General features: G+C 37.9%; 1 protein-coding gene across 1 annotated transcript in view; it reads left to right on the top strand.

The window, feature by feature from the left end:
- The window catches only part of ZNRF2 (zinc and ring finger 2), a 63773-nt gene that overhangs the window by 16113 nt on the left and 22152 nt on the right, over nt 1-25508 (top strand). Inside the window, exon 2 of the mRNA XM_075053561.1 lies at nt 16505-16600. Coding sequence (XP_074909662.1) covers nt 16505-16600 — 96 coding nt within the window. The remainder of the gene's footprint in view (nt 1-16504; nt 16601-25508) is intronic.

Raw genomic sequence — 25508 nt, 5'->3', positions numbered from 1 at the left:
AAATGAGATGATTAAAAAATTTGACCTTAAATGTTTAAAAACCTGGAGAAGCCTCTGATATGTTTTGTATTAGTATTAGAAAGACACCTTGAGCACTAGGAGGCTCACTGAAAGATTAACCTTTTGAAATAACATTAGTTTTTCTTGATGAGATGTTAAAATCTAGAAGGTGGTATTCTGAAACATTTACATTTGAAAGGGGATAGTTTTGCGTCCAGTAATGCTGAGGTAACAAGATAAAGTCCATCTTTTGTTTGGAGAAAAAAGAACAAAACGCATAAATATTTAATTTCACTTAATGGCTTTCAAAGCCAAGATGGAAAACACAGTAATACTTTGATTCACGTGTGAAAACAGGGTTTGTAAATACTTAAGTGACCTTTTTCCTTTCTTTTTATGGCCCTGCTGCAGAGAGCTATGTGGTTTGAATATTTTTTCCCTATTGTTAAGTGCAGTTTATTTAAGATAGTATGTACTTTTTTTCCTACTTACTGTTATCTTTTTACAATGTCTTGCAGGATTTTCCTTAGGGATGGGAATCCTAAGTAAATATTATTTCCTTTTTATGCTAAAGACCTTTCAGTGTACTACCATACCATTGCGCTAACTTCTGTAAGAACATCAGCAGCTTTATTCAGTTTGCTACTAAACAAATAAAAAAGGAAGCCACATGCATTTCTTACACTCCCTCCCTACTGGAAGAAATAAAGTGAATTTCAGGAGGAAAAGAAAAGAAACTGATTTTGGTATTTCAGTTGTTGGAGTACATGCATTTCAACCTCTAAATGAAAAATGGAAATACCATCATTAAACAAAATTAGTACTAGACTTTCTTCAATGTCCTGGAAAAGCTGTGTTTCCAAATCAGTTGTCCCTAACTTATGGGTAACTTTGCTTTGTTTAGGTTGGACCTCTGCCATATATCTGGGAACTGTGGCAAGCTCTTGGGTAATTGCCAGGGTTGCATTCTACTTTTCAATATTACTATTTTTTTTTTCTCCCCTTAAACTTGCTTCATTGGAGAGATGATATATAACATGATTTTATTTATAAGTTGAAGGATTTTATTGAAGTCACATTCAGAAAGTTATTTCCCTGGTATTCTGATTTCTTAAGTTTGGTATAAGGATGGTTTGTTCCGTGAGTAGTTACAGAAACATACAGAGGTTGGATAGTGAATGAAAGACTATTCATATTTGCTTGGATGGGGGGAACACAGTTGGGGGTGGAACCCACCATGTACATTTACATTTAAATAAATTTAAAGCCTACTTTAACAGATTAGCCAGTGCAAGACAAAAGCTGGTAGTTTTATAAGAGGGTTTTTTTCCTTGCCTCACTTTCAATTTCTTTCTGTAAAACTGTCCCCAAGGGAATAGGAGTTGATAATAAAAGTTGTCATAGCTGGTACTTTAGAAGATGTTTCTCTGTCTTTTATAAATGACTCGCATACAAGCCATTTGTCTATTAAAAAAAAAAAACAAAAAGCTTTAGCTGTCCATATTAATACATGTGAGATCAGAATTTTTGCCTAAATTGCTTTTAAAGACTCGGATTTGTGTATACATGTTCTTGCCAGAATATTAATAGATTAGAAGACTGTATTGTCCTTTTAGTACTTTGAATTTATTCTAGAAGGCTTGCTATTTTATTTTGCTGGATGGAATTACCCTCAACTTTGTGAGATACCACACTAGGTCAAGAGCAACAATAGCATACTGCAGGATTTATAATCCCGCCTATGTTGTACGTTGAGTAACATGCTGAATTGATATAAATGCATCTGAAACATTTATTTTTTTTTAAGAACCTAAATGACCTTCTTTCCCCTTGAGGCTGTCACTGTATGGTTCTAGAGTAAACTAGGTGACGGTGTAACAAGATTAGTCTGTCTCAAGATTTAGTGCAATTTGTATGAATTTTGTTGCAGGTAGAAACCTGGTAAATGAGTTGAAGTTTTTATTTTACTTTCTGGAAGTCATCGTGTAGATGTTAAGTGCTGTGAACTCCCTTCCTTAACTAAAAGCTTAATTTTCAGTATTGTTTTGAATGTCTCTGATGTCGGTAAAAATTGTCCTACCTACACAATAGTGAGAAGGGCAGTTTTCAGTTTATGTTGACTTCTACCCAAAAACATATTCTCGCGTGTAAAATATTTATCTTACCATATGTACGACATAACCCTTCCAACTGCATCTGGTTTTTTCCCTTTAGGCCAGCTTCCGGACAGTTTTGATACAGTTTTAGCTAAGGAGTGGTTTTACACCAAGAGCAGAATTTCAGTCTGTCCTACCACATTCTGTGGAAAGTACCAGACAGAGAGCATGTCAGGCCAAAATTTTCTGTTCGCAAAACAAGTTCAGCATTCACTCATTTTTCAACCTAGAGCTGGAGGATCTCCCTGAAAGATTAGACAGCTGTTAGTCTTTTGTAGCCTGCCTACTGCCCTGCGGAGATGTCTTCCAAACTGGAAACTGCTGTTGTAAGATTATAGGATTAATAGAATGAATGGTACAATGTCTACAGGGTTCTGGAAAACAAAGACATAAGTTTAGGTGTTTAAATGGCATTCTCGCTGCACAAAGCCAGGAATTGTATTGGGTATTGCTTCTTGTCAAGGAAAAAACAATAAAAGTAGATTTCTCTTTTTGGCACAACTCCCAGTTTACTGATTTCTGATTTGATACAACTGCTGTAAAGGACAGGTATGGCAAGACATCTGCTAGAGAGAGGAAGAGTGTCCTTTTGTAATGACCAACAGGAATGTCAGGCTTCTTTTGGGAGCTTTTATTAGGTGGTCCTAAAAATGGTAGTTAAAGGCAAATTTAAAAAAAAGTTACGTGATAAAACAACAAAGCCTGGAGGCAGAGGCTGTCCTTTACATGCCTGTGGCTTACTTCTCAGTAGTCTTTAATATGGATAGAGTTTACTATGGAAGACCAAGTCTGTCTTTTCACCAGAGCTGATGACTTATGCCCGGCTTAATCTCACTAATTTGTTGGTGGCCATACTGTGAAATTTATCACAGTTGCTGTTACTGCACTCACCAGTGTGCAATGGACTTGCCTTCTGAGGGCTTCTCCTACAGTGAAAGGAGTGGATTTAAGCTGGTGTCCATGTGGGAAACAGCTACTTCGATCTCTCCTAAAATCCAGAATAAGGCGGCCTTCTAGAAAACTGGTAACAAGGTTTAAGTGTGAGTTCTCCTTCAAGACCATCATGGAGATTTTTATTTTGTAAGACATTGAAAATACATCTTATGTCTACTGAAACATAAATCTTTTTGAGGGACTAATGCTCCTCTTAGATAAAGGAGGAGATCTAATTTGAAATAGAAAAATGCCTATAAATGATGTTAGTTCTTTGCAGTTCTTAAAACCTGGTCTGTGAAAAGTAACAATGTGACAATTCAGTACCCAAATACTTAGCAGTATAAAATCTTCCTTGCGTGGAGAATGGTTTGTTTAACTGAAAGTGCCTTTTGAGAATTATTGTTTCTTTTGCAGAAGATTTTGGGAAGTTGTGAATTTTTTGCAACCTAGAATGAAAGGCTACAATGGGAAAATAGTTAGAAATCTGTGTCTCTAATGATTTTGGGTTAGTTGTAGTGCTGAGTAGTCTTACTTCAGAACTTTAGATGTCTAAAGTGATGGAAGATTTGTACATTATTTTTTAATGAGTGCCTTACACTTTAAAAAAGTAGGAATTGGATGAGAAGGTGGTTTTTTTTCCTTTAAATAAGTTATTTGCTGCTGAAGTATGTATATAGTACACATTTGGCGTGCATCCTTCATTAACTTGTCTCTTGTTCTAGAAGTTCACAGTTTTTTGTTTTTTTAATTTGTTTTGTTTATATCATGGAAGGATTTACTTAAAAACACCTTACTGGTCTTTGTCCTCTAGCTGCTGTTTTGATCCTATCAGTCTCTCAATTGTTCTATACGCTGCTGGCAGGCTAACTAATACAGCAAGGTGCAGTGGGGTGCTCTGGTGTACCACTGGGAAAGCTCAGGCTCCTGCTTGTTTGGGGTGGTCCCTACCAGCTGACATGCACATGCAGGAAAGGACAGCAAGAGCAAAGGAGGTAGTGCTGCCAAGAGACAGAAGGAAGGTGAAGGGATGAACACATGAGCGAGCCGAGAGGGGTGCAGGCTCAAACTCTGGCATTCTTTATGCTGCCCTTCAAGATCTGTTCTAAAGAGCTTTCTTCATTCAAAACCAGATTTTTTTTTGTTTGAGCATTTTATTATTTATATTTTAACTGCTCAGTCACTGATTTTAGGGATCTGTGGTACAGCCTTGCTAAGGCTGTGGTTAAGAAGGCAGTGCTACATGGAAAGGCAGACCAAATTTCTGTCATGATTTACTTTTTCCATGACCCTTGTCTCAATGTCATTGTGGGCAAATAGGCATTTTTATATAAGGTGACACGTAGAGACTTACAAGAATTGTTTGACTTTCTGTGTAAGCTAGGGCAGGTTTCTTACTGACTTTCTAAAGTATATAATGGAGGCATTGCTCCCCTTGTAACCATTGCTTTTTCTTGTCTATTTTAGAGTGTAAGCTCTTCGGAGGAGAGATGCATACATGTATGTGAACAAACATATTTGCAGTACTTGGTGCACTATGATCCTGATCTTACAAGGGTGTTCCTGAAATATGAGTACTATGATTGCTCTTTAGTCAGTTGTTTAAAAAACAAAAAACAACAAAAACCCTCCAAAAAAACCCAAACAAAACCCAACACCCCTTTCTTATTAAAATATAATTTATTAGCATGTTGCAGTTTCATGCTAAAAAAAACCCCATCACCCCTTCTTATTAAAATATAACTTACTAGCATGTTGTGGTTTCATGCTATCTCAGTATTCAAACTCAAGACATTGTCTCCTTTTTCATATATAATGCTTATGTATATATCAAATGACAGATCATGATTTTGTTTGAACAGTGAAGAACAAAACATACTTCTTAAATAGTTGCAGGTTCTTTTATCTTCAGTAGTGTTATGGATGAGTAAAGCAATGAAAGCATATACTTCTTTACATAAAAGCTGTAATTGGATAAATAAAAGCATTTGAGTTACCATGTCACTTTTCAAATGGCTGAAAAGTCAAAATATCATTTAAACTAATTTGTTCCAACTGCACATCCCTGTTAAAACTTACTTACAGTCTATGCTCTGTGTGTGTGTATGCATGCATATGTGCATCTTATTAGTATGATCTGGTTAATGTAAACAAGATGTTTCTCTTCTAAGTGTAGATGTTTAATGTAGGTAACTAATCAAATTTCTCAACTATTTGACTGATAGACCAATGCAGCAGTTGTAAACAGAGAAAAATAGAAAATGCTCAGTAGCATTCTCTACAAAGATCATTTAAAATGTGAGCAATACGCAAAGTAGACAGTGGCATCTTAACCATGAAAAAGCAAGAATTACATTGCTGACTTAGTTGCTGTGGTAGGAATGATGTGGGATGTCATTTGAAAGTTTGGTTGGTTTGTGATTTATGGATGTTCTGTAAGATTTTGCAGAATATGGTATGGATGCTATGTACTCTCTTAATAGAAGTAAAAGACTAAATATAGATGAATCTGTCATGATTGATAGGTTTAAAGTAAGTCAGTCAATAGCTTGATTTTCTTCAGCTTTTACTGACAATAGTTAAGAAAACTTGGTTGGGGATTATTTCTTTATGGGTGCAGTTCTATCTTTTTCCGAACCAGTTATGCATCTTCTTTACTATTCCTCTTATTAGGCATTTTGCATGCTTTCTTCACTGTGGTACATTCCCAAATTTTATTAAAAGGTTCTGTCTTAGAAATAGGAACTTTTGCAAAACTAGTCATTAAAATACATAAATGCATATCATTCAAACTTAAGAAACTGCTCTCACATTTTATCAAAATTTGTACATAATTCATGTTAAACACTTGAATTCTGTTAATACTGAAGGATTTAATGATCTAATTCCAGTGTATACCTTTCTGAAATTATGTGTTTTGTCACCTTTGGTCTTCTCCCCATTTTGTAAGATTCTCTTTCATTATTCTGTTAAAAGTCTGGCTTCTTACGAACTTATATCCTAGTTTCTGCAATAGTCCATACACTAAGGTAAATATTTTCCAAGTTGGAAGAATAGATGGGTCAATGCAGAGTGAACTTCTCTTAGTTGAACTTTCCATTTAAAAACAAAAGGGTGCTTTATGATAAGCAGAGATGTCAGTACTTTTAAAAAGTTATTCCTTAAGCAAAATTCCTTTGTGCTGAGCATGAATGATGTTTTATCAGCCTGAACTTTTCTACTAAGCTCAGTCCTTACTCATAAGTCATACCTTTACTCTGGGAAAAAAAACCCAAAAGCAAATAAATAATCAAGTAACCATACTTGTTCTACTCTCACCAGTTTCAAGTGAATGAAAGTAAATTAGTCCATAGGTTAGGTGTTTCCCTGCAGAATTAAGAAATTGGTGCCCTCTGTCGAGGACTGCTATTTTGAGAGCTAAAGAGGGAAAATACAGAGTATAATAACGCAGGAAAGTCTGCTGTTGTGCTCAGGTAATAAAAATTCTTGTATGTGTGATTAAAAAATGAGATGAAAAGCACAAGAAAACAAGTATGCTTTGAAACATTTTTTCTTGACTTTCTTGAAACTGTACTTTTAATAGGTATAATTTTTCTGTTATACTGATTGATAAGTATAATTGTAACTACTTTTTATATATAGCTTAACATTGCTGTCGGAAAATGAAACGTTATTATGTTTAGAATTAATATTTAAACTCCTGAGAACATCCCACATAATAATTTAACTTCTTATTTACATATATTCTTCCCAGTTGTAGTCTTTAATAATTTGTACTCTGACTTTTTTGTCATTGATTGGTTTTCCCCTTTTTTTCTTTGTCACTGCTACCTCTATTTCTGCAGGAACAAGTAGGTTATTGGTAAGTATTTCAACTAAATCAGACTTTACAAAGTTTTGCCTTAGTGAGGACTTCTTTTTTTACCCTCACTTACTTTGGTAAAAACTTTGTAGACAACAGACCAATTGTCTGTAAATGCTGTGCTTTCTCAGGTCTCCATTATCACCTTGTTTGTGTAGTAGAGTAATAGTTTTCAGATTCTCCAAGAGACTTTGTCTTCTGCATGCTTTCAAGCAGCATCATTATCTGTGCTGTCTTCTAAGATGCTGCCTTCTCCTGGGGCTTGCTCCTTCGTTCCTGTCTGCTGCGTTTCAAGTGCAGTGTTTACTTTGTCTCTCCCATTTCTTTTTTCATAAGACCTCGTATGCATTTTGGCCAGTTTGCTCAGAAGACTTCTCTGCATCCGACAAGATGCTCTGTTTCACATGTTCAGCTTAGTCATACTTGTCAACCATTGTTCAGCCTTTTTCACATCATACCTCTTCCCTTTTAGCTATCATTAAATATACTCTCAGCATGGTATAGCCACCCTCTCCTCTCTTATTATCATGCTTCATGGAATTTTAATCGCATTTGTTGCATTGTACAGTACAAGTTTTCAAGATATTTATGTCTGTGCATTTTCAAAAAGTAGGTCTTCATTCTTTCTTCTGATCTTGGAGCAGCTCTTCCTATACTTCCTTTAAATGATGTGATTTCTAATGGAAACTTTTTAACCTTAGTGTATTTTTGAAAGTAGTGACTTTATTGACAGTGTGAAGAAGGGGCAGGGAGTGTAGACAAACTGTTCCCTGTGCTTAAAAATTTGTAGTAGTCTTGCCAAATTACACAATTACTCCAGAAGAGCCTACTTTTGGCAGTAGAACACCGTTATCCTGTCTGTCTTCTCCAACTTTCATTGTGAAATAATGAGTGGAAAGACATTTTTCAGGTGTTTGAGGAAAATATTGCTCCAGGCAATGAGAGAAAATTGAGGGAGTAGGAAAATTAAGGAAGAAAAAAAAATTTCTAGGTTCAGGAGAGACTAGGAATGAGAGAGAAAAATTCTTCCTCTTTGAACTGTGATTGATGAGTTAAGAAGAAAAAACCCAATGGGAATATGTAATATCTCTAAAGTAAGAGTTTTAAGGCATTTCATTTGCATAAATGTTTTGGACCTCCAAGCTGACATGCAGTGAGTTATTTGTCATCATCTGGTAATGCAAGAACTAAGCTTGCTTGACAGGTTAATCTTGCCTGCTGTGTGTAAATAAAATACATTTGTGCCCCAAACCACTGACCATGCTTTCTGGCTACTTGCTTTCTGAATGAGGTCATTGATTTGAGTCCAAAATGTGTCCAACCTGGCTTAACTGTGTATTCAGACAACTTTGTTGTCATTCACACAGCTCCACAAGATTTCTCCAAAGTGGCAAGAGCCCCACTTGTGTACAGAAGCCTCTGAAATGGCAATAGGGCTAATTTCTTCCCATACTTCTGGTGTTACTCTGCCGATGTGGCTAGGAGGGGACCTTGCTCTTATCTCTGCTTGCCAGAGATCTGATGATGAATAGACATGAGAGAGGAAAAGTTTCTTTCCTTTGTTGCCCTTGATTCTGGTTTTGGAATAAAGTCTGGTTGATAAGTGGAGTTTTTGGTTGCTAGTTGAAAATATACTTCTCAAACACAGTAAGCTAAAATCTAAAATCATCTGGATTGAGGGTGTGGGTGGAGCCTTTTTTACATGAAAACTGAGGCTTGCTTTTACCTTTAAATCTACCAAATGCAACTCCCACCATAAGTTTATATTCACACTTGTCTGTCTGCAGCTGCTTCTGTTCCATTGAGAAACTTATGATATGGATCTGTGCTGGGGGAATGACATGTCTGAAATGCAGTTAATGAAGTTAAAGAGTGAATTAATAGCTTGCAAGTCACTTTAAAAACTGTTCTTATTTGTGTGCTTGTCAATTTGAAAGTGCAAAGACTCTAGGAGTTTGTATGAAGGAGACTTGAGCAGTCTCTCATCTACCTTGACTACAGATCCCTATGGATGATGGGATCCAACATGGGGCTAACACCCACCCACAAACACAGGTGGAGCTGAGAAGGTCTTTCCTCCTCCCTTTGTTGGGTGCTTGCATCGATCTAAAATGTCACTCTCAAGAAGCTGTTCCTCTAATAACAGCTGTTCTTATTTTTGTATTAAGAGGTGAAATCAATCTTTCCCCAGGTCTTTCCCACCTGTAATTTCATCTTCTGGTTTGCAACATATTTTAGCATGGGGCTTTTTCCCCCCTCTCTTTTAATGGTTGTATTTATTGTTCTTCAGTTTCTAAAAATGTGCAGCTGTCAACTATAATCATCATCACTTGTTACTTTTACATTAGTATTAGACACCTGAAGTTTTGCCGTTGATAATGGCTTTATTTATGCATAAGAAAATGTGTCTTGTTCAATTTCTCTTTTTCATCTTGTTCTGCGTTATTTTTCAGTGATTGCTACTGAAGATCTCACTTTCCCAATTCCCAAGATGAAGGGAGCTACAGTTATGTAGTAGGAGTCTGTCTTTCATAAGTGTTTGCTTAGGAGATGATGTATTATCTAAACATATCTTCTCTAATTATTCCACAGGCTCCTTTAACTAAAATAAGTTTCAGGTTTGTTTTTATTCCCCATTTTATATATCCCCCCTTTCCCACTGAGTTCTGTGGGAGCTTTAAATCGGAAAATACAAGAGAAAATCCCTCGTTTCCCTCAAGGAATTCACAAGTGTGTTTACTTCAGTTTTATGACACAAAAGTGGGGAAGAAAACCCCTCTAGATTATGAGCACAAGATCAGTAAGTGCTGAGAAGAAGAAATTATTTGTGCTTATCCTGGTTCAGTTTTCTAGAAAAGACAGGGTTTGGAATGTTTGTATTGTGTTCCTTATTTGTATTTGATTTCTTATTCTCTCCCAAACTGAGGGGACTATTTCTTTATTTCTTTTCATCTTCAGAAGTCTTTCCAGATGGTGCTGTGTTCTCTCGACTTAGGCCATTGACAGCACAAAGAAGGGTGGAAACTAGAGAGCTAGATGTATCTTTTCACCAAGACACTTTCTCCCTTAATAAAAAACTTCTGTACAGAAAACGGTAAACTTTCTCTGAGTAACAACTTGTATTGGGAGCTACAGCATCCAGAAATTCTTCTGTAGAGGGTTCCCTGGGAATTGGTAATGCTCTCTTTTCTTTTACCTTCTAACTTAAAGACATTTTTACAATGTCACCTCTCTGTTCTTGAATTTAGTGTGAAATAATCTTCATATTCTCTTTGATAAGGGTAAAGTCGCCAGGTAAGAAGTTAGCTGTGTTAAAGCAATATGCTTTTATGTACAAAGCTTCATGGTTTTGAGCTTAAGGAATTACTCATTCTGTCTTTCCATTTCAGCTGTCTGAGGAGAAGAGAGAATTCTGTGGCCACATAACTCTGATAGTCCATGTAGTCTTTTCTGGAGCTAGCTTTTTCTTTTCTTCATTAAGTTTTACAAATTTGTTTACAGAAGAAGGGAGTAACAGAAGTTTGACTTGACCAGGACTGTTGTTATTTCACTGAGAATCTGAATTATTTCCATCTATTTTTCTGCTGTTCTTACAATATCACTGCATAGTCCTCTACACACTTTAATGTAAAAGGACGTGGAGGAAGTAGAGGCATTATACTTTGACTTTAATAAAATGTTTATGCTATTCTGCTTTATATTCTCATTAGCAAACTTAGAGAATATGGTCTAGGTGAAAAAGTAGGTGGATACTGAAATAGTTGGGGAAAAAAATCCTGTAGCTGCGCTAGGAGAGCAATTCAAATCAAGTGTCACAGTGGTCTACTTCAGGTCCATTTTCAATCATCTTTTTTTGGCGGGTGGACACCTTAAAAAAGGAATTATAATGCCAAACTTGTAAGATCTGAAAGCACTATGGAGGGCAAAATTGGAGTTCATAATTGTTTTTAACATCTTAAAAAACTGTTCAAAATTGAGTAAAAAAGACAAATGAGAATTACTAAATGTGAAGAGAAATAATTCTGTACCACTGCAAAATGGGACCTGGCTAGTAACAGTTCTGCTGAAGGGACTGTTATGGGTCATGAGAGGAATGAGCCAATAATCTGTTGGTTTGTTTAAAGTGTACCTGTATGTACCTTTATACACACACATAAGGGAGATATATCTATGCATAGATACATCTATATAAAGAGATTCAACACCTAGTGTAACAGAATGATGTGATAGGTAGCTATTAATTTCTGCTTAGGACTTGTGAAGTCTTAGCCGGAAAGCTCTGCCCAGTTCTTGGCAACGCAATATGCTAAGCTTGGAGAGAGTCCAGAGACAGCAATAGGAATAAAAGGTTTAGGCATTAGGGCCTGTGAGGAAAGATTAGAGTAACTCTTTTTTTTCAGGCTGGAGGAAAAAGGTGAAGGGCACACATTTTCCAGTGTGAACATGTTTTTTATATTGAGGACAGTTACCAACTGTTTTCCATGTCTACTGAACACATAAGAAGTAATCAGCCTTTTTTGTAAACGAAGGCTGCTAGTTTAGAGATACGGGACAATTTTTCTAACTCCCTTAAGAATAGCTGATCAACATTGTAGGTTGTCTAGAATGTCTGTAAAACTTTTCACAACTTGATTTTTAAGGGCAGATTAAATCCTCTAAGTATGTTTAACCCAGTTTCCCAGTATGGGGTAGACTTGGTGACCTCTTGAGGTCCTTTCTAACATGTTTTTCTGATTACGTGAGGTCTATTCTGTTTATTGGGGGGAGGGAATTATTTGTGTTGTTTTGTTTTGGCATCATTATGCAAACTTTATTTGTGTGACATTAATCTTGCATACCACTGTCATACCATCATATTTACTGGATGCTCTGCTTCTAGATTGTCTATAGTTATTTTTCTAAGTACTGAAGAACAAGTGCAAGTACATAAGTAACTTTTGTCAGGCTGCTTATTGTCAAATACGTTTTAGAAAAGTATGTGTATTGAAGGATTTCTCTTTTCTTATGACTTCTTTAAATGTAAACCAAGACAGATTTATCCATCTTGTTTGAAAACACAAGGATACAAAAAAACCCCAACTAATACCTTGCATACTTATTTTAAAAGAACAGCTGGTCTCATTATACTTTCAGTTTGGTTTTGGCAGTGTTCCAGTTGAGATGTTTTCTGCTGAAAGGCTACTCTGATCAGGCTGATGCAGTCTTTTGCATTGGTGCAGATTTTATTTGTGGTTACTTCTTGCTACAACTGTTTGATATTGACCAAAAGGATCATCCATTTTTCTGTGCAGGTCTAGTACTGCTTCAATGTGTTTCCTTTATGTGCAATTCTGTGACAGTGCACTGTATTGTCTTCTTTTTTTGCACCACGAAGTAGATATTCCAGAATGACTGCCACGATGATTTTACAAAAATTATAGAGGTCCACGAGTTTTGTTATTTGTTGGATGGGTTTTTTTTTTTTTTTTGCTTCGCTATGCACTGAACTGGAAGTTAAACAGTCTGATGTTTGCAAAGCAAGGCAAACACAGTAAGATATCGGTAAGAGGTTGAAATTGGTATGGATAGAGTGAGTGGCCACCCATCGACCTGTCCCTGTGGATAGTTTCCAAGCCTGCCAGCGATGAAAGTTTGGTAGATGGATGTGAGAGAAGGTGGGATTTCTTGGCTAACTGGAGGTTCATTTGCAAAAGGTGGTGGAGTCTGAAGAAGGTGATACATTCAAGAGAGAATGAGAGAGAGAATTCACCTCCAACTATTTAAGTCCTGCTACTTAAGCAGGTTTAGTTATCTCAGACTTCCTGTGTCACCTTGGGATTTTCTAGCAGCTGTACTGCAACTTTCTGTTCTGTCTCTCTTTTCTTGTAATTGTACTTTTTTCCAGGGTTATGGTTTTGGTTTAGGTAACGTGTTACTTTCAGTATTGTAGTCAAGGTTGTGAAACTAGATGATGGGAGCTTTCAAGAATTTATCTCCCTGCCTCTTAAGCATGCAGTTGTAAAAGTCAGCTAGAGGCGTGTGCTTGCTCAGTTTTGGTGCTCAGTTCTTTCCTGCTGTACAGAAAGAGAATGGGGTGAGAGGTGGTTCTTCCCCTGACTTCAGTTGTATCTCAGGCAATGTCCTCTCTACTATGGGAGGAGGAAGGACAGCTTTGCAGTGATATGCTGACAAACAGTGATGACTCTAATACAAAGGTGATAGTTCCTCATCTTGGATGAGGATAAGGGATGCTGTGAAACCAACACCTTCATAAGAACTGGATTTTTACCTAGAACTATACGTTATCTCTTGCACTCTCCTTGTAAAGAAAGGGAGAAAGTAGTTAATTGAGTTTCATAGTTTTTAGAGGACACTTCATGTGATGCCACCTCATCTGATAACTACTTCCACTTTTTTGTCCACATGTCTGTGAATGCATTGTTTATCTGCAAAACTCAGTAAAACAAGTCATGTAGAGAGCAAGTTATTTTTGACCTGTTGCTGATTGTTAAAGTCATGTGAAACTTTCTTCAAGTTATTGGAGTTGTTCCTTGAGACTGGTGGTAAGAACAAACATAGGCTATAAATGTTGTTAGCCTGCTGGGCAGCAGTACAATAGAGTCTTTGTTCTTACGGAGTACTTAATTGTAAACTGGGTCATGAAACTATTGCCTTCTGATTTGAGGAAAGGTGGGAAAATACCAGCTTTTTAAAGGACCTTTAACTGGCTTGTGGACAGTGTTGATTGTTCACTTATTTATATTTTTCAAATACAGTTTAAAAAAAAGTAAATATTGTGTCCACAGTCAAAATAATTTGTTCTTTGGGGTTACTAAAGGAGTTGGAAATGCTGATTTCCTTCACACAAAACATACACGGTGCATCTCTTGGGGAAGGTGGCTAAATCCAGGAGCTGGTTATTGCAGCAGAATGTTGTGAAAGAATGAGAAGTCCGATTTCACTTGTATTTGAAAAGTGTTTCAGCAAGTGTTGCGGCTCAAGGCTCTTTTTCTGCTCTTATGGTAGTCTCTGGCATGCAGATGATGCTGGTCACTGGAAAAACATCTTTTCCACAAAGATACCTTTACCACTGGCAGCTAAGTTGGTCCATAAGGCTTAGTTAAGTGTGATGTCCGCTACTTCTTGGGTTCTGCAGAGTACTGTTCTGCGCACTGCGTAGAGCTACAGTAGTCAGATATCCCAGACTTGCTGTGTCAGGAGAATATTTGTAGTTGTTCAACTATTACCTTCAGATCCCCCTTGACACTAGACAAGCCACAAGATACTGTATTGTTAAAATACTGTGTTGCTGGAATGCAGACTGTTTACTAGGTTTAGGGGTAGGTGCATGGTAGTATAGGCACATTCAGCTGAATACTCTAGGTGGATGACCAGAAAGATTTTTCACAGCTGCCTATCTTCAAGCTTGGATTTAGACAAAAGCATTATTATTATCATAATCATTATTTACCCAAAGTCTCCCTACTGTTTTATTTGTATTTAAATATTCCCTCCAAGCATTCCTGGGATATGTACCTTGTTAATAACTGTTAATTTTAGCAATAGTTCTAAAGAGCTATTGGTGGTTTTTCCTGCCCCTGTCACTCCCAATTACACATGCTGATGACCCTAGGGAATGATCTAGGAGGGTTCTGTCCAGAAAGAGGAGGGAACGTGTTAATGACCATCCCGGTGCTTAACTAGCCATGAATATAAATGTTAACTTGCTGCAATGCAAACACTCCCTTCTGGCACAGCAGGACTCAGTCTGCAGTGTATAAGGAAGTTATGTGCCTTTTCACATCAAAATATGTTTTCAGTTATGCCTTATAGCTTGAGAGAAAATTTACCCCAGGTCAGTTTTTGAAGAAAACTGTAACAAAACAGTTATGGGTGGTTTTGGGTGTTTGGAGGACTGAGATAACTAGTTTCGATTTTAGTCATGTTGAGATGCAGCCTGGGGGAAGGAGGCTACACAGTAGCTGAAGGGTCACTAACAAAGCTTTCTAGAAGTAAAGTAATCCTTTCAACTTGTTTTTTTTCCAAAAGATGTGTTTGGCTATTGTATGCTTATTAAGCTGTGGTTGTGACTGTTGTTTGTAAAGATGGGGGGGAGGGGTTAAAAATAAGGAGAGAAGAGCAATATTTAAACTGAAGTGTAAGATTGACACAAGAAGAAATAGATATGAACTGCTTATGACTAAAATGGGAAGAATCAGAACTGTACTTTATCTGAGGAAGTGGTTTCCAGTACATGTTCAGCTGCTGCTCAGAGTTCCTCATGGGTGTTACCAGTTGTCTGCTTTGACTTGCTTCCTATTAGCTGCACTAAAGAAATAAAAATCATTGTCTTGATAAATGAAGTGCATTACTTCTATCAAGTGCTAATGCTTCAGATTAGTTGTTTGATCTACATCTGGATAATAATTAACAGTAAGGATTAAATTTCTCAGGCATCAGTAACTTGAAAGTGCAGCATCAAGTCACTTGTCATCCTTGACTGACTTGGTTCATTGTGGATTCCCAAGGTTAGAAGTACAAAAGTAAGGGGCAACAAACTGAAACATGTGGGAGCAGGCCCAGATGTGGATGTTGGTGGAAGGTGCAGTGGCCTTTTATGCATGCCTGCATCATTACTTTTCAACAGCATCAATGCAGTGGGCATGGATTTAGATATTTTTGCCATATGTTGTCCTGTAGGTATACTTCTTAACAGCTGTTACGTATCAAGATCCCTGTGGTGGCTTTTTGTCTCTCACTTGTGTGTTAATTATTCAGCAGGTCAAAATCAGTCAGACTTTTCTGTGGACCGTAAAACTTGTACAGCCAATCTTTTCCTTTAACTGGAAGACTGCTGTCTTTGGTAATAACATAAATTAAAGTGTTAAGCAGTTTTGTCATGCACTATGATGCAGTTGCATTACAATCCAGACTGTCTTAATTATTCTTTACCCCATATTGCCTCAGGCTGTGACCTCACAAGCTAAACAAGGTCATGCTTGGCTAGGATGAGAGAAGTCAAACAAATTCAGCGCTACAGGAAATATTAGTGACTCAGTAGGTGAGGCAACACCCCTGAGTTAATGTTTTCCCTGTGCCCCAAACTGGTAAAAGATGCTGCAACTTGCATGATGAGATGTAAAACTGAGATCCTTTGTTAAAGTTTCAATGCTATTACTGGTAAAAGCGCAGATGTTAATTCAGGGCTCCTGCCCAAGTTCAGATTTTAATGGCTATGTTCTCTATACATTTCTAATTTCTGTTTTAGTAGTGTCACATTATCCTCTTGCACTTGTCTTAAACTGCTCTTAGAGTTGAGGGGAACCTTTCTGTTCCAGAGGTGGTGACGTGTTTACAATTGGTAACAGATCAATTTGCAGAAACAATGGTCCATTTTGAGATCTTTTGAAATCAAGGGGATTATACTCATGTAAGAAATGTCAGGTCAAAACTGAAAAGCTGCCAGGTTTTTTTTTCTTTCTTTTAATGCGTGCAGAATAGTTTTTTAGCTTGAATAGACATATTTGCAACATGGTCGATTGTACTCATGCTTACATATTTTTATTTTCCATAGGATTCAAGTGCCCTGTATGTTCAAAATTTGTATCTTCCGATGAGATGGATTTACATCTTGTGATGTGTTTGACAAAACCAAGGATAACCTACAATGGTAAGAAAGAAATAAGCTGAAAATTATTTATTAATTTTAAACATTAGTGTGATAATAACTCTATTAAATACTCTAGTAACTCATTCAGTGGACTCAGAAATAGTGTCTGTTTTTTGCTTGTTTATTTTTTGAAAATAATTCCTAAGAACTTGGTCTTTTTTATGCTAATATAATTTACACTGTTGACTTGTTCTATGAATATAAAATTATTCTTATTTCATTGTATGTATTCTGGGTTTTTTTGGCCACAAGATCAGATATTGGTCAGTGTCCATTTAGTGCCCACTTGAGATATGTAGTTTAAGCGTCCTCTCATCTAATGACCTCAAGTAGTGAGGTAGGTCAATCAAGTCTCATTCCGGGGACATTATTAAGGACTGTTACCTGAAGCACTGTGCATTTGCACCTTATTCAAGAAAATTACCCTTTCTTGAAGGAGCTAAAGAACTTTCTCTTTCTTCAGCTGGTTGCATATGTGATACTTCATAAGGACTGGTAGATATTTATGTCTTACCTTCATTTTTTGTGGGTTTAGTGAGACTTTTGCCAATGTCAAATGAATCACCTGTTGTAGCTCTATCTTTTTCCCCATACCACTAAGCTCTCCTTGTAGACAACCTTTGATGCATGGCAAACAGGACTTTTGCCACTGCTGGGATCAAACCTTTCTATTGCCGTGGCTTAGACTGACACTCAGTTCTGTGGAAAGCACACCAAAAGGTTTCCGAGAACTAGAAATTAGAAAATGTTACTGAAATCCTAGTGCCTACTTTGGCAGAGCTGCCCTACCATCAGCAAATCTTACAGTGCCTCCTGAATGAGCTTATTGCACGCCGGTCACCAGATGTGGAATATGTGAGAGCAGACTGCAATTAGAAAGAAGTTGTAGGGGAGAGGAAGTCGGATTCTTTTTGGAGGGGCAGAGCAAAAAGTTGAGAGTCAGTGGTTACAAGTTACATCAGGGAAAAATCTAATTCAATGTAAGGTAGAAATGCCGTGTAATGAGGGTGGTCAAACACAGTAGCAGGCACCTGAAGAGGTTGTGCAATCTCCATCCTTGGAGATGATCAGAAATTGACTGAACAAAGCCCTGAGCAACTTACTTTAACTTGGCCCTGCTTTGAGTGAGGGGCTGGATCAGAAGACCTCCAGAGGTCCCTTCCAACAGAAGTTAGTTATTATATAAATAACCTGCAGTGTTATGGGCTCCTTGACCCTCCTTGTACCCTTGCTGTTATGGTATCCTACACTGCTTGCCTTTTTTTTTTTTTTTTTTTTTTTTTTTTTAATTGGAACAAGTCTTAAAGGGTGGTTGGGCCCACCTTATTCTTTGTCTGGACAGCAATAATGCTTGGCCTTAATTGCAAACATAAATTGAAATCATATACTTATAGTTGTGAAATCCATTTCAAAGCACAGCACTCAGGAAAAGTAAATTTTTTTTTTTTTCTCCTGGTGTTGCCACATATATATTTTAGAAGGTTGACTTCATGGAACAGAGGGGGCTTTGTTTCTCTTTGTTTTGCCTTTTGTAAATTAGGACTAAGCATTTTCCAAGAAAAGTTGTTAGAAATCTGTGTGCTGAGGGATGTTGAACATCAGGGAGAAGCAGGCTAGTCACCCCACTCGGGGAGGGATAATGCTCTTGGGATCAGTTAGGGTAGAGCAGGAGAAGGCAAGCTGGCAGAGAGCAAGTTCTAGCAGTAATCCAACAGATGGGATATCCACAAGTTACCAGTTGACTGACTGAAATCCTTTGCCCCTGCTGCTCCCTACATGTACATATGAGTGTACTCAGCTGACTAATTTCTTTCAAAGAAATGGCAATTACATAATGTAACCTCTCAGTATTGTTTGTGATGTTCATTTGCATCACAATAGTGCCCTATTCAACTCCCCCCCCCCCCCCCCCCCCCCCCCCCCCCCCCCCCCGCACTGTTTCTTTCAGCTGGCACGCTGCTGATTGCAGCTCCTTTGGGCCATCTTGTTACCTTTGCGCAGTCCGTTAAGTCAACAAACGTCCATATAAATGAGCAGAAGTAAAACCTGTGAGTGGCATCTGAAGCTACTCTCTGGATAATCTGCAACCCGACAAAAGCAGTTGTGGACAATGCAATATGAGTTATTACCAGCAACATGTAATTTCTCAATTTAGGAGTGTTTCTGCTGTATAGAGAGCCTCAGAAACTCATTCTAGGAAATGGTAATATAAGCTTGAAGGGACAAAACTACTAAATTATAGACTGGTTTGAGAGAGACACTTACTTCTAAGTATGGGCTCCTTCTTATAAACGCTTAATAGAACTGTGAATTGATCCTTGTAGCTCCAGTTGGTTAGCTCCTGGAGTCATGGACTAAATCTTATAGTCTATAGCTGGTTATTTAAATTACTGTAGCACAAAGAAATTGAGAATATGGCTGCGGAGTTGTGCAGCACTCAGTTGTTACTTTGTGGTATGACTGTGATCCCTTTAATGAGGCTAATGAAAGAGAATTAACTAGCAGATTGGTAACTTAATGCTGCCATGATTACAGGCCCAGAATTGCATATGTATATGCATGCTTTTTTTTTTCTTGTATATTTTGCTGTTTGCCATGATGAGGACATCAGTGATGGATCTGCCTTTTTGTCATAAGTCATAAGAAGGGCATCTCAAGTTTTGCTTGAGAGAAGAAAACATGCTGATATCAACTTTTGAAACCTTCTTCCAAAATGGAAGGCATCTCTTTATGGTTTACTTTCTCATTGTTATCTTGGCCTTATGCTGTACATACTGAAATGGAGCCAAGTAGGCATCATTTGCTTGTGTTTGCCACTGGCGGTTTCCCAGTCCTATTACCACTAGCAGGGAAAATATTTTTTTTCCTTTTTTTTTCCCCTTTACCTTCTTTTCTCTCTGAATTTTGTGTTGCAAGTAATTGAAGGGAGCCTTAGACTTTGTAGGTGGTGAGATGTTTAAAAATTGAGCAGTTGGATTGACCTGTGCTTATGTCTAGTTCTGTTCTAAATGTGTTTCCTCATGATACTGTAAATGTATTAGTTGCTCTTTCTAAGAAACAACAGGGAGCAAATTGTATTTTGTCATTCTGAGAAGACAAACCTTTCTTTTTAAATGTGAGTCTGAGACATACAGTCTTCCCCAGAAAAATGCTACAAGACTGTTTAGCTGTGATTTGAAGTTTAAAAAAATTAATGAGTCCTTCCAGCCAATCTCTAATTGCTTTCTGAGCTACCTTTGTGCATTGCATTTGGCAGTAGGAAGGGTCAGTGAACAGCAAACTCTGGCAGCTGTCTGATTTACACGTGTTTTCTGAAAGAGAGTGGTCACAAATTTGTCCCAGTTCTATGCTGGAAGTTGTGCTGATTTTCATATAAATAAATCAGTACATTTTATTAGCCTTATTCTTTCAAAATCATGTGACTTGCCTACAACAGAGATCTCATTGCTGACTCAATTTGGCATGTAAAAAGAGCTCTTTCTTTTTTCTGTGGAACTTTTTTCCAAGTATCTCTTAAACTACTTGTGGTGCTCACACATGAACCAATATCTAGGCATTTTGATACAAAAGCTGGTTAAATGAGTGGAATTGTGCAAAAAACATTATGGTGTTTCAAGTTACTGTCTTAAATAGCTTTGCTTTTTTTAGCAATTAAAAACTGTCTTCATACTGTTACTTGCTGAGTTGCTGAGAAGCCAGAATAGGTCCCATGCACGGGTTAGCTACAGGTTGCTAAAAGCCAGTTTTATGAAGAAAGTGGGTTGCTTGCTAGTTGACAGATTTTTTGTTTGTTTGTTTGTTTTGAAAACCACTGCTAAAATATTATATAGTCATACCTATTCCTTTGAGCTTCTCCAAAGTATAAAATGAGGCCCCTTGCACCATCTTGTTCAAGTTTGCCATGGTGAGTTATGCAGGGAGCCCACTTAGGGGCTACTCTGAAAAAGGTGTTGCTTACTAGGTAGCCCTGTGTTTTGGTCAGGCAGGGGCATTTAATTGAATAACAGTGCTTTGGAAGCAACTTGCCTTTAACTCCCTGCTGATGATTAGACCTATCTAGTGAAGTTTAGGTTTTGAATATAATTATTGTTCATTTTGTGTTGTTACAGTATTGATGCTTTTTTCCACTGGAATGTGTTCTATAAAAATTGAGAAGACATAGGAGAGACTTGTGTCTTTAGGGGCACTAGTTTTAGATACTTTGCAACAAATCCAAACGATTCCTCTTGAAGAAACCTTGCAGTTGGTTCTGAAGTAATTCTGTTTTTCATTTTAAAATTCCTTTGTTTCTCAGGACACTTTGTAAGACTTTATTATTATTATTATTCTTAAAGGGCCCCTCTGAGAGCAGGGACTAGCAGCCTGGCACCTGGCCAGATGGGGAAGCCAGTGACCCCGGAGAGCTGGAGAGAGCCAGTCAGCTCAGTAGACTGGTTGGCTGGCTTGGCGAGCCGGCCTGTCCTCTTTCAAAAGTTTTGATTGAATTAGCACATTCCTGTGGAATATTTTGGGTTTCATCAAGTCAGCACTTTGTGTTGGAACGCGGTTCTACTGGAAACTTTCTAAGCGGGTCTCCTCAAAGCTGCTTGCTCAGGGGTGGTGCTGCTTTGACATCAGTGCTGCTTTCACTCAGACCGCTCTGCATTTAATTCGGATACGGCAGTGAGTCTGATTATTGGCCAATATACTTACTGAGGTTCATTTTAAGGGGAAAAGTTTTTGCTAGTGTAATTTCAGAGAGGGAGAACGTTGAGACATCCAGTGTGTGAGCTGGCAGAGGTTTTTTTCTTTAGTAAAGGTAATGACTTTACAATTATTCTTTTTAAATTACAGTAAGTGAATTTTTTAGCCCTGTCACACGAAAAAAGAGCAGGGGTTCAAACATCACAGATAGCAGGGATTACATATATAATTTTATATTTAACGTTTATCCAGCTCTGTTTTGAATGGAGGATTAGTATGTGGACTAGGTACATGTACTGGAAGGAAAACATGAGTGAAACTTGATGTGATCTTCCTGTCCGGCAATGTACTTTGTCTTCTGGGGTGTTCAAATGTAACACCATGCACAGCTAGCCAAATATTCCCGTGTCATATAACCAAATTCAAAGTGACTTGGGCCACAGTAGTGCAGCTGATTGAGATTAGCAAGGATGCAAAGCAGAGTTTTGTCACGAGGATATAAATACACTGTTTATTCTAAATCAGTTTGAAGTATTGGGTTAATTTTTTTTTTCTTGTGAGGAAAGAGAAATGCTGGTACTGCCACATGCTGAGGCCTGCATGTAAGTGAGTGTCAGAATCCTGAGCTGGAATCTGTATAAGCAATAATCCTGCTAAAGGAGTTGTCAACATCTAAATGACAGCCCTAACATATTCATTCTGATCAAAAGTAGAGAAGATTGGTGTGAGTCACCTAAAGGACTAAAAAATGTTTTGGAAGCATTCTTTGTGAAAGGGACTGACCTAATTTTTTCTAACACAAGTTACAGGCTTTGTTGACTAGTGACTGTTTCAACATCTTTGGGGCAAGCTACTTGTGCTAGAACTTACTCAGTTTATATTGCTCAGTAGAAGGGAAGAAAAATAGCACACCCTGACCTAACATTTGGACCACTGAAATACATGATTTTGGCAGTTCTGCCCACTGCAGTGACTTGATTTTCTTTGTCACTTCTGTGCACAAAAAAAGGGAAAGTATTTTACTCAGCAGGGTTGATGCCATCAACTGTTTTGACTGATGCACTCAAAACTTCAGTCTGGAATGAAAAGAATTGCTAACTTCAAGCTCACTTCTCTGCCACGGTTCCTGAGATCATACCCTAAAAGACCTTGCAAAAGGGCATCTTGCCAGTCTGCCTGGAAAAGCTTAAGCCTTCCTCCTTGTTCTCATCCTTTAATAGGACTAGACTTTCAGCAAAGCAGTACAAAATAATACTAAGGCAAATCAGTTCTTTCATTCTACTTCATCCGAGGTATAAAATTCTCCACAGAATTTCTCAGTTCTTCCATTTTTGGAGTTTAACAAGATTCTTGGCTAAAAGTTTCTAGCTTCTTGCTCTGCCCTAGATGGTTCTGTGCTCTGTCTTGAGGGGTGCTGTGGAGGGAGAAGAGCATACTTTATAAGGTAGTTTAAGAGGACACATAAAGAGACACATAGTCTCTGCTTGCAGTTAAAATACTGACATTTACTTGTTTTGATCTTGTGTACTCATGAACATCCTCCAGAGTATGTAGGAGGTTCATTCCGTTTCCCTGATGCTTTAAAACGGTTTTCTTCAGTAGTTCTTGAAAAGAATTAGAACTATTGAACATCTGTTCAACTTTGAGATTTTGCTTAATGTAGTGATGGTAGAACATGACTATAGTAAACAAAATTTTAATCTCAGACATTTGCACAGCTGTTATTCTGTGAATTGGTAGAATATTAGCTCAGACTTTTTATAGCTTGTCTTGCAAATCATTGTTACAATTTTAAGGAGGGAAATGGTGTTTGAAGAACTTGATTAAAACGTATTGATTAGTTTGTACTTTCTCCCTTTGGGAATTGGTAACGTTTGAACAAGGAGGAAGCTTTCACTGGTGTTCACCAGTGTAGGCCATGGATAGCTACTTGTCCAAACCAGACTGCCAAGAAGAACAGTGGCAAACTCTAGCTCTTCTTCCCTTTTGTTCAGTGAAGCTGTATTTCCTTCCAACCATCCCAAATCACTTCTTCAGCAGTTTTTGGTACCTCACAGAAAAGCATCACTGCAAAAGCAGCCTGTTACAGTTCAGGTTTTTGGGAGGGAGTTTTTTAATTTTAAAGAGTAATGCTGACAAATGTCACTAAATAAAACCACACTCAAGTTCAATGTGTACCTACTTCATAAAGGGGCGGGGGGGACACCTGTTTCGGTGACCCTATTTCAGCCTCAGATCAGTGGATGAATTGGGTCAGTCTGTGATACTTTGGAGTTGCAGCACTTCTGGAGGCTGCAGTCTCTTATCTTTCCTCCAAACCCAGAAACTGTCAACCCTTTGCTACAGAGTCAAAAAAGTAAGCTGTATATTTCTAATGGTGTAGCTGTGAAGAAAGCTCCTGAAATGGGAACTTAGTGTAACTGAGAGGGAAGTGCTTCGAATGTCTGGAACAGCAGTTCCCAGAACTGCAGGCTGCCCCATTTATCTTGGTAAGACATAATCTTGGAGGTTTAGTGGTTGAGGTATCAATATTGCTTATTATTTTACTTTTCATGTAAAAGAAAGGGAGGCATAGGTTTTTAAAGAAGCTATGACAGCTCACTTACATGGTTCAGGTTGGGGATGCTCAATAGATTATGCTGAATTTTCTTGCTGTAATGAAGTGAAGCCGACATACTTGGTTCCTGCACACGCACAGCAGAGATCACACCCATTCAGATCTTAAACTTTTCTCTGATTTGTTGTGAATGCAGCTTACTCTTTTAATGAACATTTGGGGAGAAGAAGAATATTTGGTGGGTGCTCCTCTGCATACTTTGCCTTGAGCCAGGCTTAAGTCTGCTAGACTGAATTCCTGTGATGGAGCCATTGCAAATCACTCCTAGCCAAAATAGTTGCAATGTCACTTCATACTTAATTCAGTTCTTGAGAGTGGGACAACATTTTCTCAGTACATTGGAATCACCTTTACATAAATGCATGCATGTGCCATGGGAGTATTTTATATGCAGCACTGGATAAATACAGTAAGCTTTGGACAGCTATAGAACAAGCCTTCTTGTTTCTGGAAGAGATAGAGAAAATAGGGTCATTCATGTGCTGAATAGCTCAAGTTGTTTCTTTTCCTTATAAGCTACTCCTAACCTCGTTGTCTTCCTTTCGTACTGACAGCGCTGCTAAGGTCCAATGACAATTCTTGCCCTAGAAAATTACAGATACATCTGTGAACCAGTGCAAAGAACATCTGCAGGTGACATGAGGAGCGATTCAGATCGGGTTAGAAGAGGACCCGATATATTGTGCTGTATGTCATTGTGTTTCTCTTATATAATGGCAGCGCAGTGCTGCATGCAGTAGAAAGCTAAGGGACAGTTTTGTTCGCTCGGTAGCAAACGCTCACTGTGCCGTGACTCCACATCATGTGATGCGGGCAGACAGGAGCTACCTTCCATGTCTTACACTTAATCAGTCTTTAGCTTTGAGAGGTCATTCAGAGGATGTCATAAATCGTGTCTGCAACTGCTGCAGTCTTGTGACTGCTGGGAATTTAGCTTCAGGGGAAATAATGTTCCTAGTTTTGTATGGTAATTCTGCAGTCTTTAAAGCTGATACCTCTAAAACCTTGAGATTTTACTCGTTTGTTAGCAGCAAACTGGCTTATGTTTTGTAGCTGCTCTGTGGAAATGAAACACTTGAAAATACACAGCTTTTCCTAATCTTAGAGAATAGGTTTCATTGGCTGGATTTTGAAATAAAACTACTTGAAATCTTTAGGTTTTTAAAAATAAATGCTATCTCGCTGAGATTGAGTGTTGTCTGTAGGAATTTCATGGTATTTCCTTCCCTCAATTCCTCACTGTTTTGCAGGAACTAGAACAGATTATTTGCAGATCAGGATTTTTTTCTAAAGAAATACAGAAGAATAAGAGGCACTCCTTTTTGCTCAGAAACTGCCCCAAGGGCAGATCAATTGAAAGTATTGCCTGAAATGTCACTTGTGATTTATTTTTTTCTTCAGGTTAAAATCTTGCTTTAAAATCTGCTACTCTTTGATTACTTAAACAGTCTTGCTCTTCTGAGTTGCAGACCCAACCCTTCAATGACAAAAGAAGCCAGTCCAGCTTTTGCAGGGGGCTTCAGTGGTAGAACAAGCCTAGCTCTTCAGAAGCAAGCTGGATGAAAACACTGTTAATATGATAGAGTACTCTCACTTCTAAGCTGGGGA

Source organism: Buteo buteo, chromosome 2 (genome assembly GCF_964188355.1).
Source record: "Buteo buteo chromosome 2, bButBut1.hap1.1, whole genome shotgun sequence".
Lineage (NCBI taxonomy): Eukaryota > Metazoa > Chordata > Aves > Accipitriformes > Accipitridae > Buteo > Buteo buteo.
This window is presented reverse-complemented; position numbering and strand designations above follow the sequence as displayed.